Here is an 18,093-nt window from a genome sequence, read left to right as displayed (position 1 = left end):
AGTGGGACACCACATCACAGTTCCATCCTACCACTTATATATTTTGGTGTGATTTGCAGTCATCTTGTTGGTTACATTTGTTTTTGTCAAAAGACCACCTGCACCAACCAGTGGAATTTAAAATGTAGTAACCCTCTGACACAGAGAAACAACGCATGCATTTGATTTCTCACTATGATGTCAGCTTTCTGCAAATGAGGGCTGTGAAAGAAATGATAATAAAGCTGGTTCTTTATACTGGTTATTTATAGATAAATTGCATCACCTCCAGACCACATGCAATACACTGCACCAAGCCTGTGAAGACAGCTATGCTCATTTTGCATTACACAAGTTGTAGCTTTTTACTCGCTAAACCAAATGCAAGTAAATTCATAAAGTAAATGTATTTACTTCATGAATTTATTGTTTACAAAAGTTGAAAGATAACAATCTGTCTGCAATACTGAGACAGAAGTGAAACTTTGGGGCGCTATTTTGAAAAAAAACAAAAAAAAACTTTTGGCATACAGTAATCTTTTTTTAAACGGTCGCATCTCTATGAAAAAAAAGAAAAGTAATTTTACGTAGGTGTGTATGGGGTTTCTTCCGCTTTCCTCTTATAAAACGCATGGGCAGAGGTGCTGATCACATCAGTGTTACAGCTGAACGACGCTACTGAGGAAGAGAGAGAGAAGCTGCTGCAGTATGATGAAGTGCGTCCTTGTTCTCGCCTTGTTGCATTTCTGTGTCAGTGTTAAGTCAGACACTAACTTGATTACTGAGATCTTACATGGACTCGAAAGTCTCAGCAAAGTCAACTTCACATATGTAAGTACTCGAAATGTTTATCGCAACTTGTTATTTCACTCGCAGCACTATGTTACAAAGTGTACCGTGGCTTCACTGATGTTTATTACAATGTTATAATATTCAGTTTATAATGCAATTAACTGATTTATTTTTCTGTTTCTTCAGAATGGTAGTGCGACCATTAAAGTCCCTGTAGGATGTTCATTAAAAATGCCTGTAAGTTAGGCACATTATCACCTCCTCAGATGATAGATGCATTACGTTTGTTATGATAAATGAACTATGCCTTATCATTTTACCATTGCAGCACAATTGTTCAGGTGTGGTCATTAAAGAACTGGAGAAACCTCTCAGCAGCGTGACTGTGCAAGAAGAGGACAAACACTATATACAAGAGCTTCTGAAAAACTTGAATGATCTGCCACATCGTCACAATGATACCAACGTAAGACAACCAGAACAACTCTTAACAAGATCTGTTTAGATCAGCTTGTTTATGTCAACATCTCCATCCAGATGATATGCAATGTAATAGCTTCTTTTTTCCTTTTCCAGAATCCCAGTTGCTGTATGAAAGCTGAACACATGTCCAATCAAACCTTTCGTTTCTACAAAAGCTTCTTCAAGAAACTGAACACCAGAAAAATCTAAACCTGATTTCGCTTACATGCAGGTCAACTTTTAACATAAAATGATGGCAACTTGGAATATATCTGAAATATAGTCTAAACTATCCAAAAACACCAAGGTACTTTCAAATAATATTAAAATCTTGAAAAGCACAACAACAGCACCTCAAGTGAAGGTAGCTTGAGTCCAGGAAGTTTTCCTTCCTAACCCTTGACGTATTAACTTTCCAAATTTCAAATTCTGAATATTTAAAAAAAGCGCTTCCATATATTTATGTATTTATTTCATCATATTTATATCTATTTATTTAAAATTTACTGTTTTGTATGCAACTGACGACCTTACCTCCCAGTGATACTGTTGTAATATTCACCATGTGAAAATAGTATAGAGAAAGGACTGCACTGCTGTCTTCAGTAAATTAACTTGTCTACACTTTATTGTCTATTTATTTATTTATTTATTCAACTAATTAGTTTGTTTAAAAGCCTTTATTTAAAACATGGTAACAGTTGACTATGTAACACTGTTTGCTGTTTTGCCTTTTCTTGTCTTTTTTTTTTAAGCACTGAGGTCTGTGGTTTTCCTTGAACTAATAGTGAAAATTTTGTGGAATAAAGAGTTTAGAAACAAAGAGTTGTCTTTCTGAGATTTACCGCCTCCAGCTGAGAGCGTTTACGAATAGAAAATTTCTGAAAACTTTGCAGTGGCCGTCTCTTCTTTTATAAAAGGAATTATTGAGAGAAATAATACTGTGGGTGAACACTGACATGTATGCTGCAGTGTCTAGTTTGACATCATGATGCCAGAGCTGTTATAAGCCTTAAACAGTCACAACGATATAGAGGTAGTTCTAACTGGTTTGGTTTGGTTTTAACTTGACATTGTACTTTTTAATGATAACACTTAAACTAAAGATCAGCCATAGACTACCTAAAACCTGGTTGTTAATGCATCACAATGAAAGTCCAGTTTGGAGTGCATATCACACAGCATACTCATTGCCATGATATTAGTCATTGAAGTGTAAGGTCATTGTTCGAATGACAGTGTTACCTGTCAAGAAGTCTGGTAACGAAATCCAAAGAGATGTGGGACCATGGCCGCCTAGGAGCAGGTAAAGGTTTTAGGAGTGCTGCAGATGGATTGTGGGCAGTCTTATTCTGGGCGCACATGGTGCACTCACCGATGTACTCCCAGAAGTCTCTAGATTAGGCCATAAGTGCCACTGCAAAAAAACGAATGGTCTGCTGGACCCCAGACAATTATGTGGACCTCCTCTGGGATCAGGTTTGTTTTTTCTGTGCAGATTGGATGAGGGTCTCGATCTCCCAGGTAAGAGACCCAATGACACATGAGGAAAGTAAGATCACTTCATCTTCCAAAGGGGCATCTAGAGGAGCAAAGTGCCGGAGTCTTGTTTGTTACTGTGATCTGATTTAAACTGCGGTAATCTATGCAGGCATGGAGTGTTCTATCTTTTTTCTCTACAAAGAGTAGTGGCCAAAGGAGAAGAAGATGGCCAAATGATACCTGCTTTCGTGGAAGTATTTCTCCATTGTTGTAAAAACAACCAGTGGGGGGAGGAACACCAGGTAAGGCATCTATGGCACAGTTGTATGATCTGGGGGGAGGCAAAGAAAGAGCAAGGTCTTTGCATAAAACATTTGCATTTAAGTTTTTCAGACTGAGAGCAGATCAAGTTACTAACTAAAAAAAAAGCTTCTCTGAGTGCCTTTCCTCCCAGCATCTCTCCTCAGCCAGTATCCAGAAATTCACTGAATAATCAGCCACACTAAGTTTACAGATTGAGCTGCATCAGCGCTGGTTCCCTTAACAAAAATAAATTTCAATTTATTCAGTAATTCAGTAAGTTAACTCTTCTCTGGCCTGTGCCCATAATAAAGCTCTGCCTTGCTTCAGATTAGTTACAAGCGCAATCTAATCAGAGGCATACATTCTAATGAACTGTTTATATACCAGCATAGTGTTAGAAAGCCCTAGGCCTTTACTAACTCATTCGTGAAAGGCTCTGGTGGGGATAATGCTCATTCCGGAGGCTCAGGGGGCTGTGAGGTGTCAACGGAGAGGTTGGTGAAGTGGGCAGAGAGAATGAGGGGCCCTTCTCAGGAAACAGCAGAGGTCAATGGTGTAGAAGCAGCAACGGCAGTGGTGAGAGGAACTGAAACAAGTGGATTCTGACCAAACAACAAGGAAGGGCATCCAGTCAAAATTAAAATGCCTTCTGCTGTGGTGACCCATTGGGATCATTAGTAGTACTACATCTTTAGGTATGAGTCAAACTATACACACAGTACAGTTTTTATGATCGCTATGTTTTATGTATTGTACACTATAGCAATTACGTTCTGATGGCATCTGCATGTATAACATTTAAGATTTTACACTTTTTAAAAATTAATTAATGATTAAAAGAATTCTGGTGTAATTTATTTTGTAAAAACTCTTAATGCTATTTACTTAGCATTTCGTATTACAAAGTCGTAATAAAGGTTTATTGCTGATCAGTGAGCCAGTTCTCATGGCCAGGTCCTTAGATAATACCACTCTGTCAAAGGCTACTGGTTTGTCACAGAAACCCACAGCCCGTACCACTGATCCTATGACGCATGCATAGGTTCAAATGTGTAGTCTCGCTTATCATATTATAATTTAAGCACAATCATTTCCAAAACCTAACCCAGTTCTTTTGGTGTAACTCAATCACTAACAAAGTGAAACCACTGATTCAACCTTTTTATAACAACTGAAATAATGATTATAGATGCATCACAGAGTACATTTTTACCATATAAACCTGGTTTAACCCTGTCAATGTTAAGCCAGTTGTTAAGCAATCAGTAAAGCTACTTTAGGCTACTTTGCTGCAAAGAGTTGCCACATTTATTAATAAAATTTTATTTATCCTCATCTTATAATCAGTCTCATAATCCCTCTTGTAAAATAAGTGTAAGAAAAAAAAATATTGCAAGTATAGATGATAAAAGACTGTAATTAAGAAGAGTGGGAAGGGATGTGTTGGAGGATAGAAGATGCAGAAAGTTCCCCACCCCCATTTAACTCGGTGAAAGGCATAGTGGGAAAAGCATGACAGAAGTGCCTCTTTTTTTAACTTCCCTTAGAGAAGTAAAAGTTAACAAGCTTGCATGGCAGGGCACAAAACACGCACGCACAGGCATGAAGTTGCACAGACAGGCATGTCTGATAAACACACAGGGCTGTATCACACATGCACTCACACTAACACACAGGAGTGTGATAAGAGGGCTGGGGGTTTTTTGGCTTCCTAAAATGGCAGTTTTTTTGTTTTGTTTTTTGCTCTTAGCCATCTTACTTATCGCTTTTGCATATTTTGTGGGTCATCACCAAGCAAAAAAAATAAATAAAAGGAACAAAACACTCTGGAGCCTTCTCACGACTTCAAAAAAAAAAGCTCACAACTTTAAAAAGACTTTAACCCAAGATCTCATGATTGAAAACTACATTTCCTTAGGTTCCCACAAGAGCACATCAAGATTGCGAAAAGGAGATCTACAGATGACTTCTGCTAATCTAGTCTCACACATTTTTAGTCACATCAGGTTTTCTGAAGAGTAACTTAGTGACTCATTATATTGCTAGAAAAGATAAGTAAGATAAAGAGGTTATCGTGGCACTTGTCACGTGTGGGAAATCACACAGTACAGACAGCAGCAACCTTGGAGTGGTGTCTTTGAAGTATACATGAGTTAGACGAGTAGCAGGTGCACCTTTGAACACAGAAAACCAACAGAGGAGGATGCAGTGAGAGAGAAATGTAGGCAACAGTGCACCTCAACTTGTCTATTTATTCTCTGACCCTTTCAACTCTTACCCCTGCCTGTTGTGTCTTTAATTTCCTGGCAGCCAGGCAGAGAGCCTGAGCCTCAAAAGAGATGAGAAAGGACCAAAGGAATACACTTAAAATATCCTAATCGAAATGATTTGTTTTTAAATTAGCCACCCGTGAACTAATACTAATATATGGATAATCATAGATAATAGAGAAAAGAAAGGACCTCAGAATTTGATTTATCTACATCGATTTGGGGTCAGTTTAAACAAAAATGGATATACTTTAAAATCAAATATACAACTAACATACTTCTTTATCTTAATGTGACGAAAGAATGCAGAAAAAAATCTTTATCAGGATGCTGCGCCCGCATTTCTTTTCTTTCTCCAACAGGTGGCCTCAGCGACCCAATGTACTTGAACGGACCTTGCAATGATTTTATAATCTACCTCTTCATTTGAATAAACTTCACCAGATTTAAATAAGACTCTGGAAAATAACTACAGCAAGGCTTAACGGGGAACGGGATGCGTGATGATTTTCTCGTGAAACCTGTTGTGTCATAAAGCAGTGACCGAGATCGGTCGCCAAAGGGCCACAGTCACGCGCTTTCATTCCCATCGCACTTTCTCCTGAATGGGACAACGTCAGAGCGCCGGTGTGGAAGCGAGCCAGAGGTCTTCGGGATCTGGCCGCAGATGCGCACTGTGGCTGCAGGAGGACGCAGCGAGAGCGCTGAGTGACATTTGAATCCGGTGGTGTGTACTATTAAATCACAGCAACAGTCAGCGAGCTGGCTTCCAGGGAGGACACAGGACTGTGCATTTATTTGTGTTTGCAGGAAATGGGGTCTGGATGCTCTTTGGAGGGACTTTACACTGGGAAGTTCGGATGGAAGCGGCGGGACGTTTGTTTTTAGATGTGGTATCAAGCTGCAGCTGACCGCACACTTTATCTGTAAGTAAGAAGTGAATTTGGTGCTAAAACAGTAAAATAGAGAAACCGCAAACACAGTTTGTATATATGTAGGAGGATGTGACTCTTGTTTTGAGTCACGTCTTAATAATTACAGCCCGCTCACGGGAAAATCCTGCTCTCACAGCTCCAGCCAGACAGTGTGTTATTCTAAATCGGATCATTGGCAACACAAATTACAGCTGTACAAGGGTTTATTGGGGCCATTGCAAAAATAATAATAATAATAATGATAAAGTAATAAATTTAGTGGAGGAAGATTGGAATAGTAATTAGAACACTGATTAAATATAATACTTTACAATTATATTTATGCAAATAGGTCTTTCCTTGATTCAGCCTGGATTTACCACATTATGAGAGGTATCCGAATTCTACAAATACATAACTATAACTGGAAACTATTCAAAAGGAGACTGATTTTGATGGGGTGAAATTTGGGGCATCAGGAGCTACAAAGAGATATGCAAAGGTATGATTGATTATTATTGTCCAAACTGTGCTCTATCATGGGCCATTTAATGGTGCTTGGGGTGTGATGAGGCTGAATGAGCCCCTTCCCCCCCAAATCTTTTTACCTTTTACTTAAAACAGCCCTAATATTCTTTTGCGTAATCAGCTATATTAACAATTAGAGCTATTATATAAACCACAACACAACAAACCACAAAAAAAGATATATAACATTTAGAAAATCATGCATATTTATGATTACTTTTATCTTACACAATATTGAATTTTTCTAGACTAATTCATTTCTTTTAATCCCCAGGGCTACTGATGTGTTCTGTAAGCAGACAGAGGATTCCTGCGATTACATTGGGTTTGGGGCTAAAACAGAACAAGCAGAAGAGAATCAGTGACTACACCACTGCACTGAGGAATTAAGGTACAACTACCTCTCCATCAGTGCAGCTCAGATGATGTCAAATCTATTTTACAGGGTCAGAGGGCAAATGTCTGTCCCAGAGAGCATTTGCCTGAAATGTCTCATCTTTCGTCATTTATCAGACGATAAATTGATGGAGACTTTTCGCAGTAATGGAGAACAGGAGCCTCATAGAAACTAGTGGATAAAATGTAGCAAGACTCTTCAGTATGACATAAGCAAAGAACCCCCTCCTCCCCAAGCACACACTCACTTTCAGGGATGGATCCCATGAACTTTACAACTGTCATCGACAATGGGTTTTTGGATGAGGCGCCATCGAGTCGTGTCCTAACTGGCTGTTTTCTCTCGCTGCTCATCCTCACCACCTTGCTGGGAAACACTCTGGTTTGCGCGGCCGTCACCAAGTTTCGCCATCTGCGTTCTAAAGTGACCAACTTTTTTGTGATCTCGCTGGCCGTGTCCGACCTATTGGTTGCCATCTTGGTGATGCCCTGGAAAGCAGTGACGGAGATCGCCGGATTCTGGCCATTTGGCTCTTTCTGCGATACCTGGGTAGCTTTTGACATTATGTGCTCCACGGCCTCAATTTTGAACCTTTGCGTCATAAGCCTGGACCGCTATTGGGCCATCTCCAGTCCTTTCCGCTATGAGAGGAAGATGACACCCACAGTGGCCTATATTATGATCAGTGTGGCCTGGACGCTGTCTGTCCTCATTTCCTTCATTCCAGTGCAGCTCAACTGGCATAAAGCCCAAACCAAATCTTACACTGCTCTTACTGGGTCCTCTGTTTCACTGGCATCAAACGCTACATCTTACCCAGAGAACTGTGACTCAAGCCTGAATAGGACCTACGCCATCTCCACCTCTCTTATAAGCTTTTACATCCCTGTGGTCATCATGGTGGCCACCTACACACAGATTTACCGCATTGCCCACAGACAAATCAGGAGGATCTCTGCTCTAGAGCGGGCAGCCGAAAGTGCCAAAAACAGACACGACAGCATGGGCAGAGGCTCCAGCATCGCAGACTCAGAGAGCTCCTTCAGGTTGACATTCAAGAGGGAGACAAAGGTGCTGAAGACGCTGTCAGTGATAATGGGGGTGTTTGTGTGTTGCTGGCTCCCATTTTTCATCCTCAACTGCATGGTGCCCTTCTGCGAGCAGTCGAGCGGAGGGGAGGCCTTCCCCTGCATCAGCCCCACCACGTTTGATGTGTTCGTGTGGTTCGGCTGGGCTAATTCCTCCCTAAACCCCATCATCTATGCCTTCAATGCGGATTTCCGGAAGGCCTTCTCCATCCTGCTGGGATGCCACAGACTGTATCCAGGAGGCCACGACATAGAGACAGCCAGTCTAAACAAGAAATGACTCACAACTCTCTCACAGCACTGACTCATCCCTTAATTCTTAAAACAGTCCAAGAGTTCCTGTTGCAGCCAGTCTGATTGACTTGAAATGCAAAGACTGCTTTCGTGCGCTAACTCTTATTTTGACTGAAGGGTACGACGACCCCACATGCATCCATGTTTGCATTAGGTGAATGGTCTGCCTTTGCGATGTCTACCATAGCGGGCGTGCTGTGCTTGCCATTGTCTCTACACTGTCTTCAGATGGGAGAAGCTCCTGATAGAGGAGAGAGGATTTGGGATTGAGATTAAAATCCGCCGCTGTTGCACCAGGGATCTGGGAGAGCAGCGGTGCTGACAAGCTCTTGGGATAGATAATCCCATGACTGGGCAGCACACACCCTAATGATGTCAGACACTGCTCTCTTCTATATCATCAAACACACACACACACACACACACACACACACAAACAAACACTGTCAAAACATGCTCCCCGAAATAGCATGTAGCACCCAGCATGCACACTACAACAACAAATTCCATGACAGCACACAGAAACACTGTTAGTCTTTACACTGACATTTCAGGACCTGCAAAGACTCCAGCAGTAAAGCATCAAGCCAAATTATGTTGAACATATGTACAGGTAAAGTACATCCACAAGTGACTTAATATTACAGCTAGAATGAAAAGGGAATACATTCAAGTGTAAAAGGAAATCCCTAAGAAGTGGAGACGTAAAAATGTGATCTGAATCCGTATAGGATGCAGAGATGGGGAAAAACAAACCGACTGCCTCGTTACTGGTTGAAATGTTATTTATAAATCATCGACATTTGGAATCATTATAACTTTAAACCAAATTTACAAACTTGTGACCTCCGAAATGACACCAGTCAGCGGCAACATTAAAACCATTTGCCTAATATTGTGTAACACTTTGGGCCCTGTGGGTTGTGAGGTGGGGCAACGGTGGATTGCATCCTGGAGATGCTCAACTGAAGATCTGCTAAGTTCGGAGGCCAGGTCAGTGCCTCGGGCTCTTCTTGTGTCGAGTCATCCATGAGCAGTTTTTGCAGGGTGGAGGGGTGCCTTGACCTGCTGTATTCAGGGAATAAGTTGCCACTGGGTTGTGTTTGTTCTGCCGCTATGTTCATGTGGGTGGAATATGTCAAAGTAACATCTAGATAAGTGTTTGAGCCCAAAGTTTCCCTGCAGAGCATTCCATTTTTACCAGATAAAGAATGTTATTCATTTTACCTGTTTGTGGTTTTAATGTTGTATCAAATTGCCTGATTTTTCCAGTGCTCGAAAGTGTTTTATTGGCAGAAGACAGTATTGTACCTGCTATGGATGGGATTATTATGGGATTATGGGTTCTTTATGTGAAAACTGAAATGGGTTGGTGTAATGTTGTTTTATGTTCCTGTGAAATTTAATAGAAATACAGTGTCAACTGGTGACACACTTCCTTTGTGCAATAAATTGCATAGTGAAAGCACATCTAAATGACAATTGTGTCATTTTTTGTGACCGTTATTTACCATGGGTCTTGTTCTCACTGATTTTGTCACAGTTCTTATTGGTTTGGATGCATTACTGAATTTCTCTGTGAACTCCAACAAGGCAATGAACACAAGATGCCAGACAATCAGCCAGCCTACAGTTTCGAGCATTAAAACTACTGCTTTTCTGAGTTAAACCTAACAAGACGGACAATGCAGAAAAGCAACTTGTAGCACAAGAAAACCGCATGACAGGCAACGGGACTCTCGTACAAAATATAAGTTAGAAGGAAACAGAGGAACACCATAATTTGTAAGAATTAATTAAAAACCACACAACTCTATTGGGAAATAAAAGTCCACTTATCAGCTGTTTTACTTCACTTGAAACATAAATGAATTTTGGTGTAATAAAGATGTTTTTTAAAAAACTTATTACATCACATCATTCAAGTTGCTAGTTTGACATGAAATGCATTAGACCACAGTTTAAATTATGCTTTAGACTGATTTTTACATTTATTTACTGCTGTACTTAAACTGCAAATTTAATAATATGTTTTCTATATCAAATGCATCTTTTCATTTCCACTAAAGCCCCCCAAAATAAAAAATCAGTAATCGTCAGAAGAATTTTGCTCATCAAAGATGAATAAACAAGACAAATCATAATTATTATTATCTTTATTATTTTAGTGAGGCCACTATGTTCCCATATAATGAAGAAAAAATGGCTCATGTTTTGGAAAATTAGCTGTCTTTTCTGGTTTCCTGTCTGGAAATCTTTCATCAGTAGCAGAACCCCAGGAAGTAATGAAATAGTCCTGCACGTATTGCAATGTAATATAAACCCTTTTTATACTGCAAATCAGAATTAATTTTAGAGGTGCTGGTAAATATTCTTTATATATTCTTTAAATATTCTTTGGAGAAAGTTAGCATTTGCCACTGCTTCCAATCTTTTGCTAAGTGAATTTTTCTCTTTGTGTAGGCTAAAGCTGACTTAGTTTGCTAATGAGCTTTAGCTTCTTCTTCTTCTTCTTCTTCTTCTTCTTCTTTTTTGAAAATTACCTGTAGAAGTATTAGTAAACTTTGATTTTAGCTTTGAAAAAAAAAACTTTAAACAAAGCCAGTTAGCATTTTTACTGCTTCCAATCACTGTGCTAATAATTCTGTTTCTGTAGGCTTTAGCCACCATTGCATTCAACATTACCTTAATTTTTCAGGCCCAGGGGTTGTCGCTTGGGTGACAGGCACAAATTCATCTGACAGACATGAGTGGTGTTGACCATCAAATCTAAATCTTGGCAGAATCAATCATGACTGATAGATGTTGTGGCCAAAACTGTGAAAATAAGACCCAGCAAATATCAGAGACATGACAAGATAAAGAACATCATCATTAAGATCTACTGCTAATCTGTTAGCCAGAGTGAGAATTCATGACAAGCAAAAGCTGTAAGTGTGTTGTGAGTGAATATGCAGATGTTATATTGGTTTTACTACTGTATACATGTTATGTTACATTCAGAAGTGTATAAAGCCATCAGAAGAAACAGCTGTGCAATGTCTGCTTGTGCATGTGGAAGCATCAGTGCACATGTTTATAAATGTATATTTGTCCATTTTCATGAAATCCACAGGGTGTGTGTGTGTGTGTGTGTGTGTGTGTGTGTGTGTGTGTGTGTGTGTGTGTGTGTGTGTGTGTGTGTGTGAGATAAAGAGACAGAGTGGCTGCACAGCCTTGACCTCCACACATCAAATTACCTAAAGCCAATTTCACACCAGCATCCAAAGAGCAAAATCTAATGGGATCAGCTGCGCTTCACATCTAACATTTCACTCTCACATAACCCTGGTGTTCATGTGTTTGTTCAGTCCGGTGATGTATTGCCATCATTTGTAAAGTGAAGCGCCTAATCAGAAGTTGTGAATAGCCTGGCATAATAAAGGAGTGCAACCATTGTGGCACCTCTTTATCCCCACTGTTGGCTTTGTTTCTTTCTTTGATTGCATTACAACATTTCCCACTCTATTAATTTTTAAACAATACCAAACGGCTAAACAAGAACTTTGATTCCGATGCACCTTTGTCGCCTCCGTGTTTCAGTTCCTTGTTAAAAGAAGAGGATAAGGAGGATTGTAGATTTTAGTTTGCGGTGGTTCCACTGTCTGTTATGGATTTACCTGTGACAAGAACCTAATCCACTCAGATGCTTCAATGGGGAGTACGAGGGAAATTGAAGTAGTTGAAGTGTGAAAAGACAGCAGAGCAACGACAAGGACGAAATAAATTATATTTGGCAAGACCCAGTTACACACTCTGTTCCACATTAGCCTGCTGCGTCGTCTTAAAAGATAAATCACACTCAAAGATGGTTTGACATGAAGTTCATGTTCGGTAATGTTAATGAATATCTCTGTAGATGCGTCGTAAAAATCAGAACTTGATTAATTTTTCTGTAGAACTGTTGCTTCGTCTTGCAGGTCAAGCATATTAAAATAATTACGGGCAATAAATCCCTCTCAATAAGCAGCAAGTCTAAGAAGTGACATCGTTCAGTTGAATTAAGTTAATGCTCATTATAAATATGTAAAAAACTATATACTGTGAGAGAAACTCTTCCTCTCATGGGCTAACACACAGACACACACGCACGCAGAGCTGTCCTTTAAAGGCCGCTTTCTCTTGGCTCTGGACTGTCCTTGCCTCTAAGAAACCTCCTCAAGCGTGCCACGAGAAGGGAACAGCAATTAATTTGAGTGACATCATTCAGAGTGATGGCTGAGGTGGCAACAAGACAGTGTGTTTGTGTGTGTGTGTGTGTGTGTGCGAGGGAATGTGTGTCTGTGATGCAGTGCTACAACTGCTAGCTCCAGTGCCCAACCCAGAGTCCTTGCAATGTCATGTGCACTCGGCGAACACAGAAAATTTCTGTTTGCTGCCCTTTCTTTCCCTCCTGTGGAACTTGTGATATTCTCAGAGCAATCCTGCCTTTTTGGATTGGCACTTCAGAAAATGGATGTTAGATGTGGTAACTTTAGATGATGCTAATGACTGGCCTTAGGGAAATGATTTACTGAGACAGAGAGCGAGAGAAAAAAGGGACAAGGAGACAGACAGTCTTATGTAAGAATCAAGCAATGGCAACTTAAAAAAAAGAGACACAGCGGATGCTGTGTAAATATCACATAACCCACCAGAAAGTGTCATCAGTCTGACTGCCGTCACATATATAATGAAGGATCCTGTAGTCACATACTGTTTGCTTCAAGAAAGATACACCTGGTGGATTTTTAATGTCATTAATGATTCCTCTGTCACCTCCCCTCCTCAGGGGAGGTGATGGAGAATTAAAATGCTATTAAACAGTTTGCCATAATCTGTATCACTCTCCATTAAATATGTATTATTCAAAACTGTCAGAGCTCTTATAATTGCACTAGAGCCTAATGCATTTTTAATACCTCGCACAACACCAGGATAAGCATAATTGAGAGCGAATGTGTTGGTGGCTGCAGCCAAAGTGCATCAACACAGTTACATGCTGAAAGTCATGAATACACTTTGCATGTTAAAAAACGCTTTTGAACTTTTTTTTGTCTGCGTCTGGTCTCGCTGGTGAAATCACCAATGTTCTATGATGATTTTCGATTATTTTGAGGTGAAAGAGCATCAGCACAATCACAACACACACCCAGCCACTCAAATTCTCTTTGTGTCGGGGTCGATGGAGGCTCTCTTTGCAAATGGCACAGCAGATTCAAAAAGCTTGTCTGATTTTGGCAAAAGGCTGCTCTTCAAAAATAGATACATAAGCTTAAGCCAAAGGTTGCCCTGCAAATCTTTTGACCTTTAGTGCCCGTTCTTTGCGGCAAGCCTTTCATTCATCTTTCTGATTTTGCTCTTGCTCACCATTTCTCTTTCTTATCACACTCCTCCGCTCTCTTCCTCCACCCTCGCACTGTTTACTGTTCGTGCTACAAACCCGCTGGCATTACTGCGTTACCATTCGTCACTCTAACTGGCTCCAGTGGAAAGGACATGCCCTCTGACCCCACCACTGGGAAAGGACCAAGGGAACGAAGAGAAAGGAATGCTCACACAGAGAACTTCAGAGAGATAAGAGAAAAAATATTTATGCGAGGGAGGGATGCACAATAAAAGACTGGTTTAATTTTAGCAAACAGCCAGCTTACCAAGAGTTTGGTCTACTAGTTTGGTTAAACATAGTACAGTATACTTTTGCACAATACTGTACAAAAGCCTCAAGCTGTGTATTCTTTATATTTTTATAATTATATTTTGCAATTTATAAAAAAACATGTAAACATAAATCAAACAGTATATAAGGCCAAAACAGGCTTTTTGCAATTCCAACAATATTTGATATGACCATGTTTAATTCTTCAGTACAGCCTTAACTCTCTTTGGGAAGCTTTCTTCTAATCTCTTTTTAAGTAAAATTCAGGAATAGTTCTCTAGCCTTCTTGAAAGACATTCAGACCTCTTCTTTGGATATCTGCTGCCTTTTGTTCTGTTCTCTGTCAAGATATTGTTGTAATATGACTTCACTTCAAGCTACACTACATGAGCCCTTTCTCCCTTTCTTAAGAATGGCTTCTTGACAGACTCCTTTCCACTGAGACCATTTCTGCTGAGACTTCAATGAACAGTAGATGGATCTGCTGAAGGGCCAGTTGCATCTCTCTGGTCCTGTGTCGGGTCTTTGGTGGAGTTTTTCCTATTTCTTAAGCCCTTTCCACACCAAACATGTAGACACAACACTGGTTCATGCCTTGAGTTATGTGCATTTTTATGTGTGAGTGGTTATCATGTCAGTATTAAGTAGATCAGGGGTGTCAAACTCAAATACACAGTGGGCCAAAATTCAAAACTGGAACAAAGTCGCGGGCTAAAGTTAATATTTATTGAAATATATTTATTCCTCCAGATATGAGAATGAATCTTTTCTTATGGACTCAAACACGTTTTGCTGAAAAACTGAATATGGAACAAGCAAAGCTTAATACTAAACAATATATATATTAGCTGTATAATACCAGTAGGCCAGCTCTAATAGTAATTTGGTATGGCTTCACGGGCCAAATGTAATTAGGCTGCGGGCCAGAGTTTGACACCTATGAAGTAGATCAACAAAAAAAATATCCTAAGGTACAAAGACAGGTCTGAAAATGAGTGAAAATTTACAATTATCCAAGGCAAAGAAATGTGTTGCGTCACGAATGGCAGAAAATTTTTAACAGACCACAGTGGAAGACAAAGTGAGTAAAATCTAGCAGATGGCAAATAAAGGTTGTGTTTATGTGGCTCAGGACCATGTTCATGCTGTTTGCACCGTAGAATGTTACACTAGGACACTGCGTGACTTTCTTACCCTGGTCGATGAATTCACACACACAAAAAAAGCCTAAAAACTTGCAAAAGCAAGTTTGGTTGTTTTTGTTTGTTTGCTTGAAATATATTTCAAGCAAACAAACAAAATATTGGTGTGCACAAATATGCTGTCAAGTATCACAAAGAAACTGAACATGAGTACTTAGAAGTCCTGCTGATTTTCTGCTGCTCATGTATGTCTGAGTAGTGATGTGCAGAACAATGTTAAGTATGTAAAAGTGTGGAATTCTCCGTTTCTGTATCCCATCTGAGCTTATTCTAAAACCTAGCCAGAGATTAGTTGATGCTGCTGATGGTGAAGAGGTGTATACTTTAGGTAATCCAGATTCTAGTAAAATGCTTTCCGCAAAATGCCATCACCACGGCTTTGTAGTCGCATCAATCACATATAAATCTGTGATGTCAAAGCAAGTTTTAAGATATTAAACTGTCAGATAACAGAAGAAAATAGTCATACTCATTTCTTTCTCTATTTGGCTTCTTTCTAGCAATCTCTCTTCAGGCCTTAGTAAATAAAAGGAGTACAAACACTCTTACCATTTAATTTTCATATTTTTCAAAAGTGCATGAGAGCAGCACAAGCATGACTCAGCACATGCAGTCATCAGCTCCAAAGCTCTCACATTCAGCACTGCTCACTGTTTAGCTCATTTAGGCCAGACAAACAGCAGCCATCATTAAGCCCATGAAGCAGGGCAACTATCTCCCAGTTCCCAGTAGATTTGGCAGTAATCACTCAGTTGCTCTGTGTCTGACAGCTCATTCAGCTGATGATGTTTTTTAAAAAGACATCTTCTCCTGCACAAGCTAGCTGATTAGCATTAGCATCACCACAATTCACCTCTGGGGCATCCTACCAGCAAGAACATCAACATTAGCATCATTAATAGCATTTTCTCCACTTAGAGCTGTCTCTGCCAGACAGCACCTCTTCTCTCCCCAACTAAGCTGCAGAGCGTGGCTGGAGTGGACAACATCCCTGCTGAGAACACTGTTCACCCTCCAAACTCATTTGCACCCAGCTTATTATTCAGTGTATAATTTGATTAGCTTCCACTGCTTTGGCTTGTTACTCATTTAATATGCTTCAGCGATGTTTCCTTCTCCACCTCAATGACAGTTTGTGATATGCTACCAAGGCAATATAAGCCGTTTTTTAGCCAACATTAAATCTGCTTTCTATAGTGGATTGGGTCAGGACAAATCAGGTCAGTTTATTTTTTTAGCTCATGTCCCCTGGAGGTCACTCCATGAGACAAAATGACCAACCACTGGTTTGTGAAGTTCCGATCTGGAACCTCAATGTTAGCAACATGGCTGCTTTTGCGCTGCCTTGCTAACACCAGAAGCGATTGTATTTGGAAGAAAAAGTGGAGTGCTAAATCCTCAGCTAATGATAGCAAGCTTGATTAACCATGGAGATTAACTAGCTTTTGGAGTCCGCCTCAGGACTGCCTCACCTGGAAATGCCATTTTTGGCACCAGCCCCGGAGGTTGCTGCCTGAGTCAGATATGACGCTGAATAATAATACCATCCACAGTACCTCTGTATGTGACTGAATAAATGCTTAAGCCTTGATTAGACTTTGACTACATTTGGGGCGATCGTGGCTCAAAGAGTTGGCAGTTCGTCTTGTAACCTGAAGCCCCGGCTCGGACAGTCTCGGTCGTTGTGTCCTTGGGCAAGACACTTCACCTACCGCCTACTGGTGATGGCCAGAGGGGCCGACGGTGCGATATGGCAGCCTCGCTTGTGGCTACAACTGTAGCTTGCCTCCACCAGTGTGTGAATGTGAGAGTGAATGAATAGTGGAATTGTACAGCGCTTTGAGGGTCTCGAAATGCGCTATATAAATGCAATCCATTATTATTATTTATTGGGGTTAGGTTAATTGGTGATTCTAAATTGCACACAGGTGTGAATGGTTGTCTGTCCCTCTCTATGTTAGCCCTGTGATCCTTGTAATCTGTCCAGGGTTTACCCTGCCCCTTACCCTATAGTAGCTGGGTTAGGCTCCAGTAAGCTGGATAGACTTTCTGCATCTGTAAGTACGCTAGGGTCCACTTGTGTCCGAACGATGGAAATTTTGTCATTGGATGAGTATGTGAGGGCCTGTATGGATATGGGTGTGCTGCTAATTTTTCTTTGTTTTTGTTGTTTTTTTCTGAACGCGTGGACTTGACTGACCACAAAGAAGTTACATTGTAATGCACCAACTACAGTGCATGCCAAGTGGTGAACATTAAGCACACTTCAAGCACTTTACTCATCTTAACGTTTTCAGTTAAAAGTAAAAAAAAACCAAAAAAAAAACCAACCCAAAACTAAATGAAAGCATTAAGCAACCTGATGGATACAAATGCACAGACAATGCTGTGCAAGTTAATGTTACATAAGATGTAGCTCAAAATTTAGTTTCTAAAGTCAACTAGATAACAATCACTTCTGATTTTGCTTGTAAAATGAGCTGTTTTTTGCTAGCAACCACTGAGTCATTTGCTATGTCTACATGACAAAGAAACCACGTGTTTTGCTTTTGCAAAAGGAAAAGATGTTTCACAGATGGGTAATGTGTTACTCTTGCACATAAGTGAAACCCCCATATGAGGTGGTGAGAAATGCACTCTCATTTGAAAGCAACTAGTTTCTGCTTTCATTCACAGTTTCTCTAATCTGGCAACACGAAAAACCA

General features: G+C 40.2%; 1 protein-coding gene across 1 annotated transcript; it reads left to right on the top strand.

The window, feature by feature from the left end:
* The first annotated feature begins 5,900 nt into the window (after positions 1–5,900).
* On the top strand, positions 5,901–10,678 carry drd1a (dopamine receptor D1a). Its single transcript, XM_005719619.1, has 2 exons — positions 5,901–6,214; positions 7,005–10,678. Exon 2 carries the CDS (start codon positions 7,383–7,385, stop codon positions 8,493–8,495), a length of 1,113 nt encoding a protein of 370 aa, XP_005719676.1. The 5' UTR covers positions 5,901–6,214; positions 7,005–7,382; the 3' UTR covers positions 8,496–10,678.
* Positions 10,679–18,093: the final 7,415 nt, after the last annotated feature.

This window comes from Pundamilia nyererei, unplaced genomic scaffold, assembly GCF_000239375.1.
Source record: "Pundamilia nyererei isolate P.nyererei 1_Seehausen unplaced genomic scaffold, PunNye1.0 scaffold00001, whole genome shotgun sequence".
Classification (NCBI taxonomy): Eukaryota; Metazoa; Chordata; class Actinopteri; order Cichliformes; family Cichlidae; genus Pundamilia; species Pundamilia nyererei.
The sequence above is the reverse complement of the archived record's forward strand: the minus strand, read 5'-3'. Positions and strand labels throughout refer to the sequence as shown.

What these genes read in the sequence shown, in the direction of transcription:
- drd1a (XM_005719619.1), top strand. Translation starts at nt 7,383, where the DNA reads ATGGATCCCATGAACTTTACAACTGTCATCGACAATGGGTTTTTGGAT.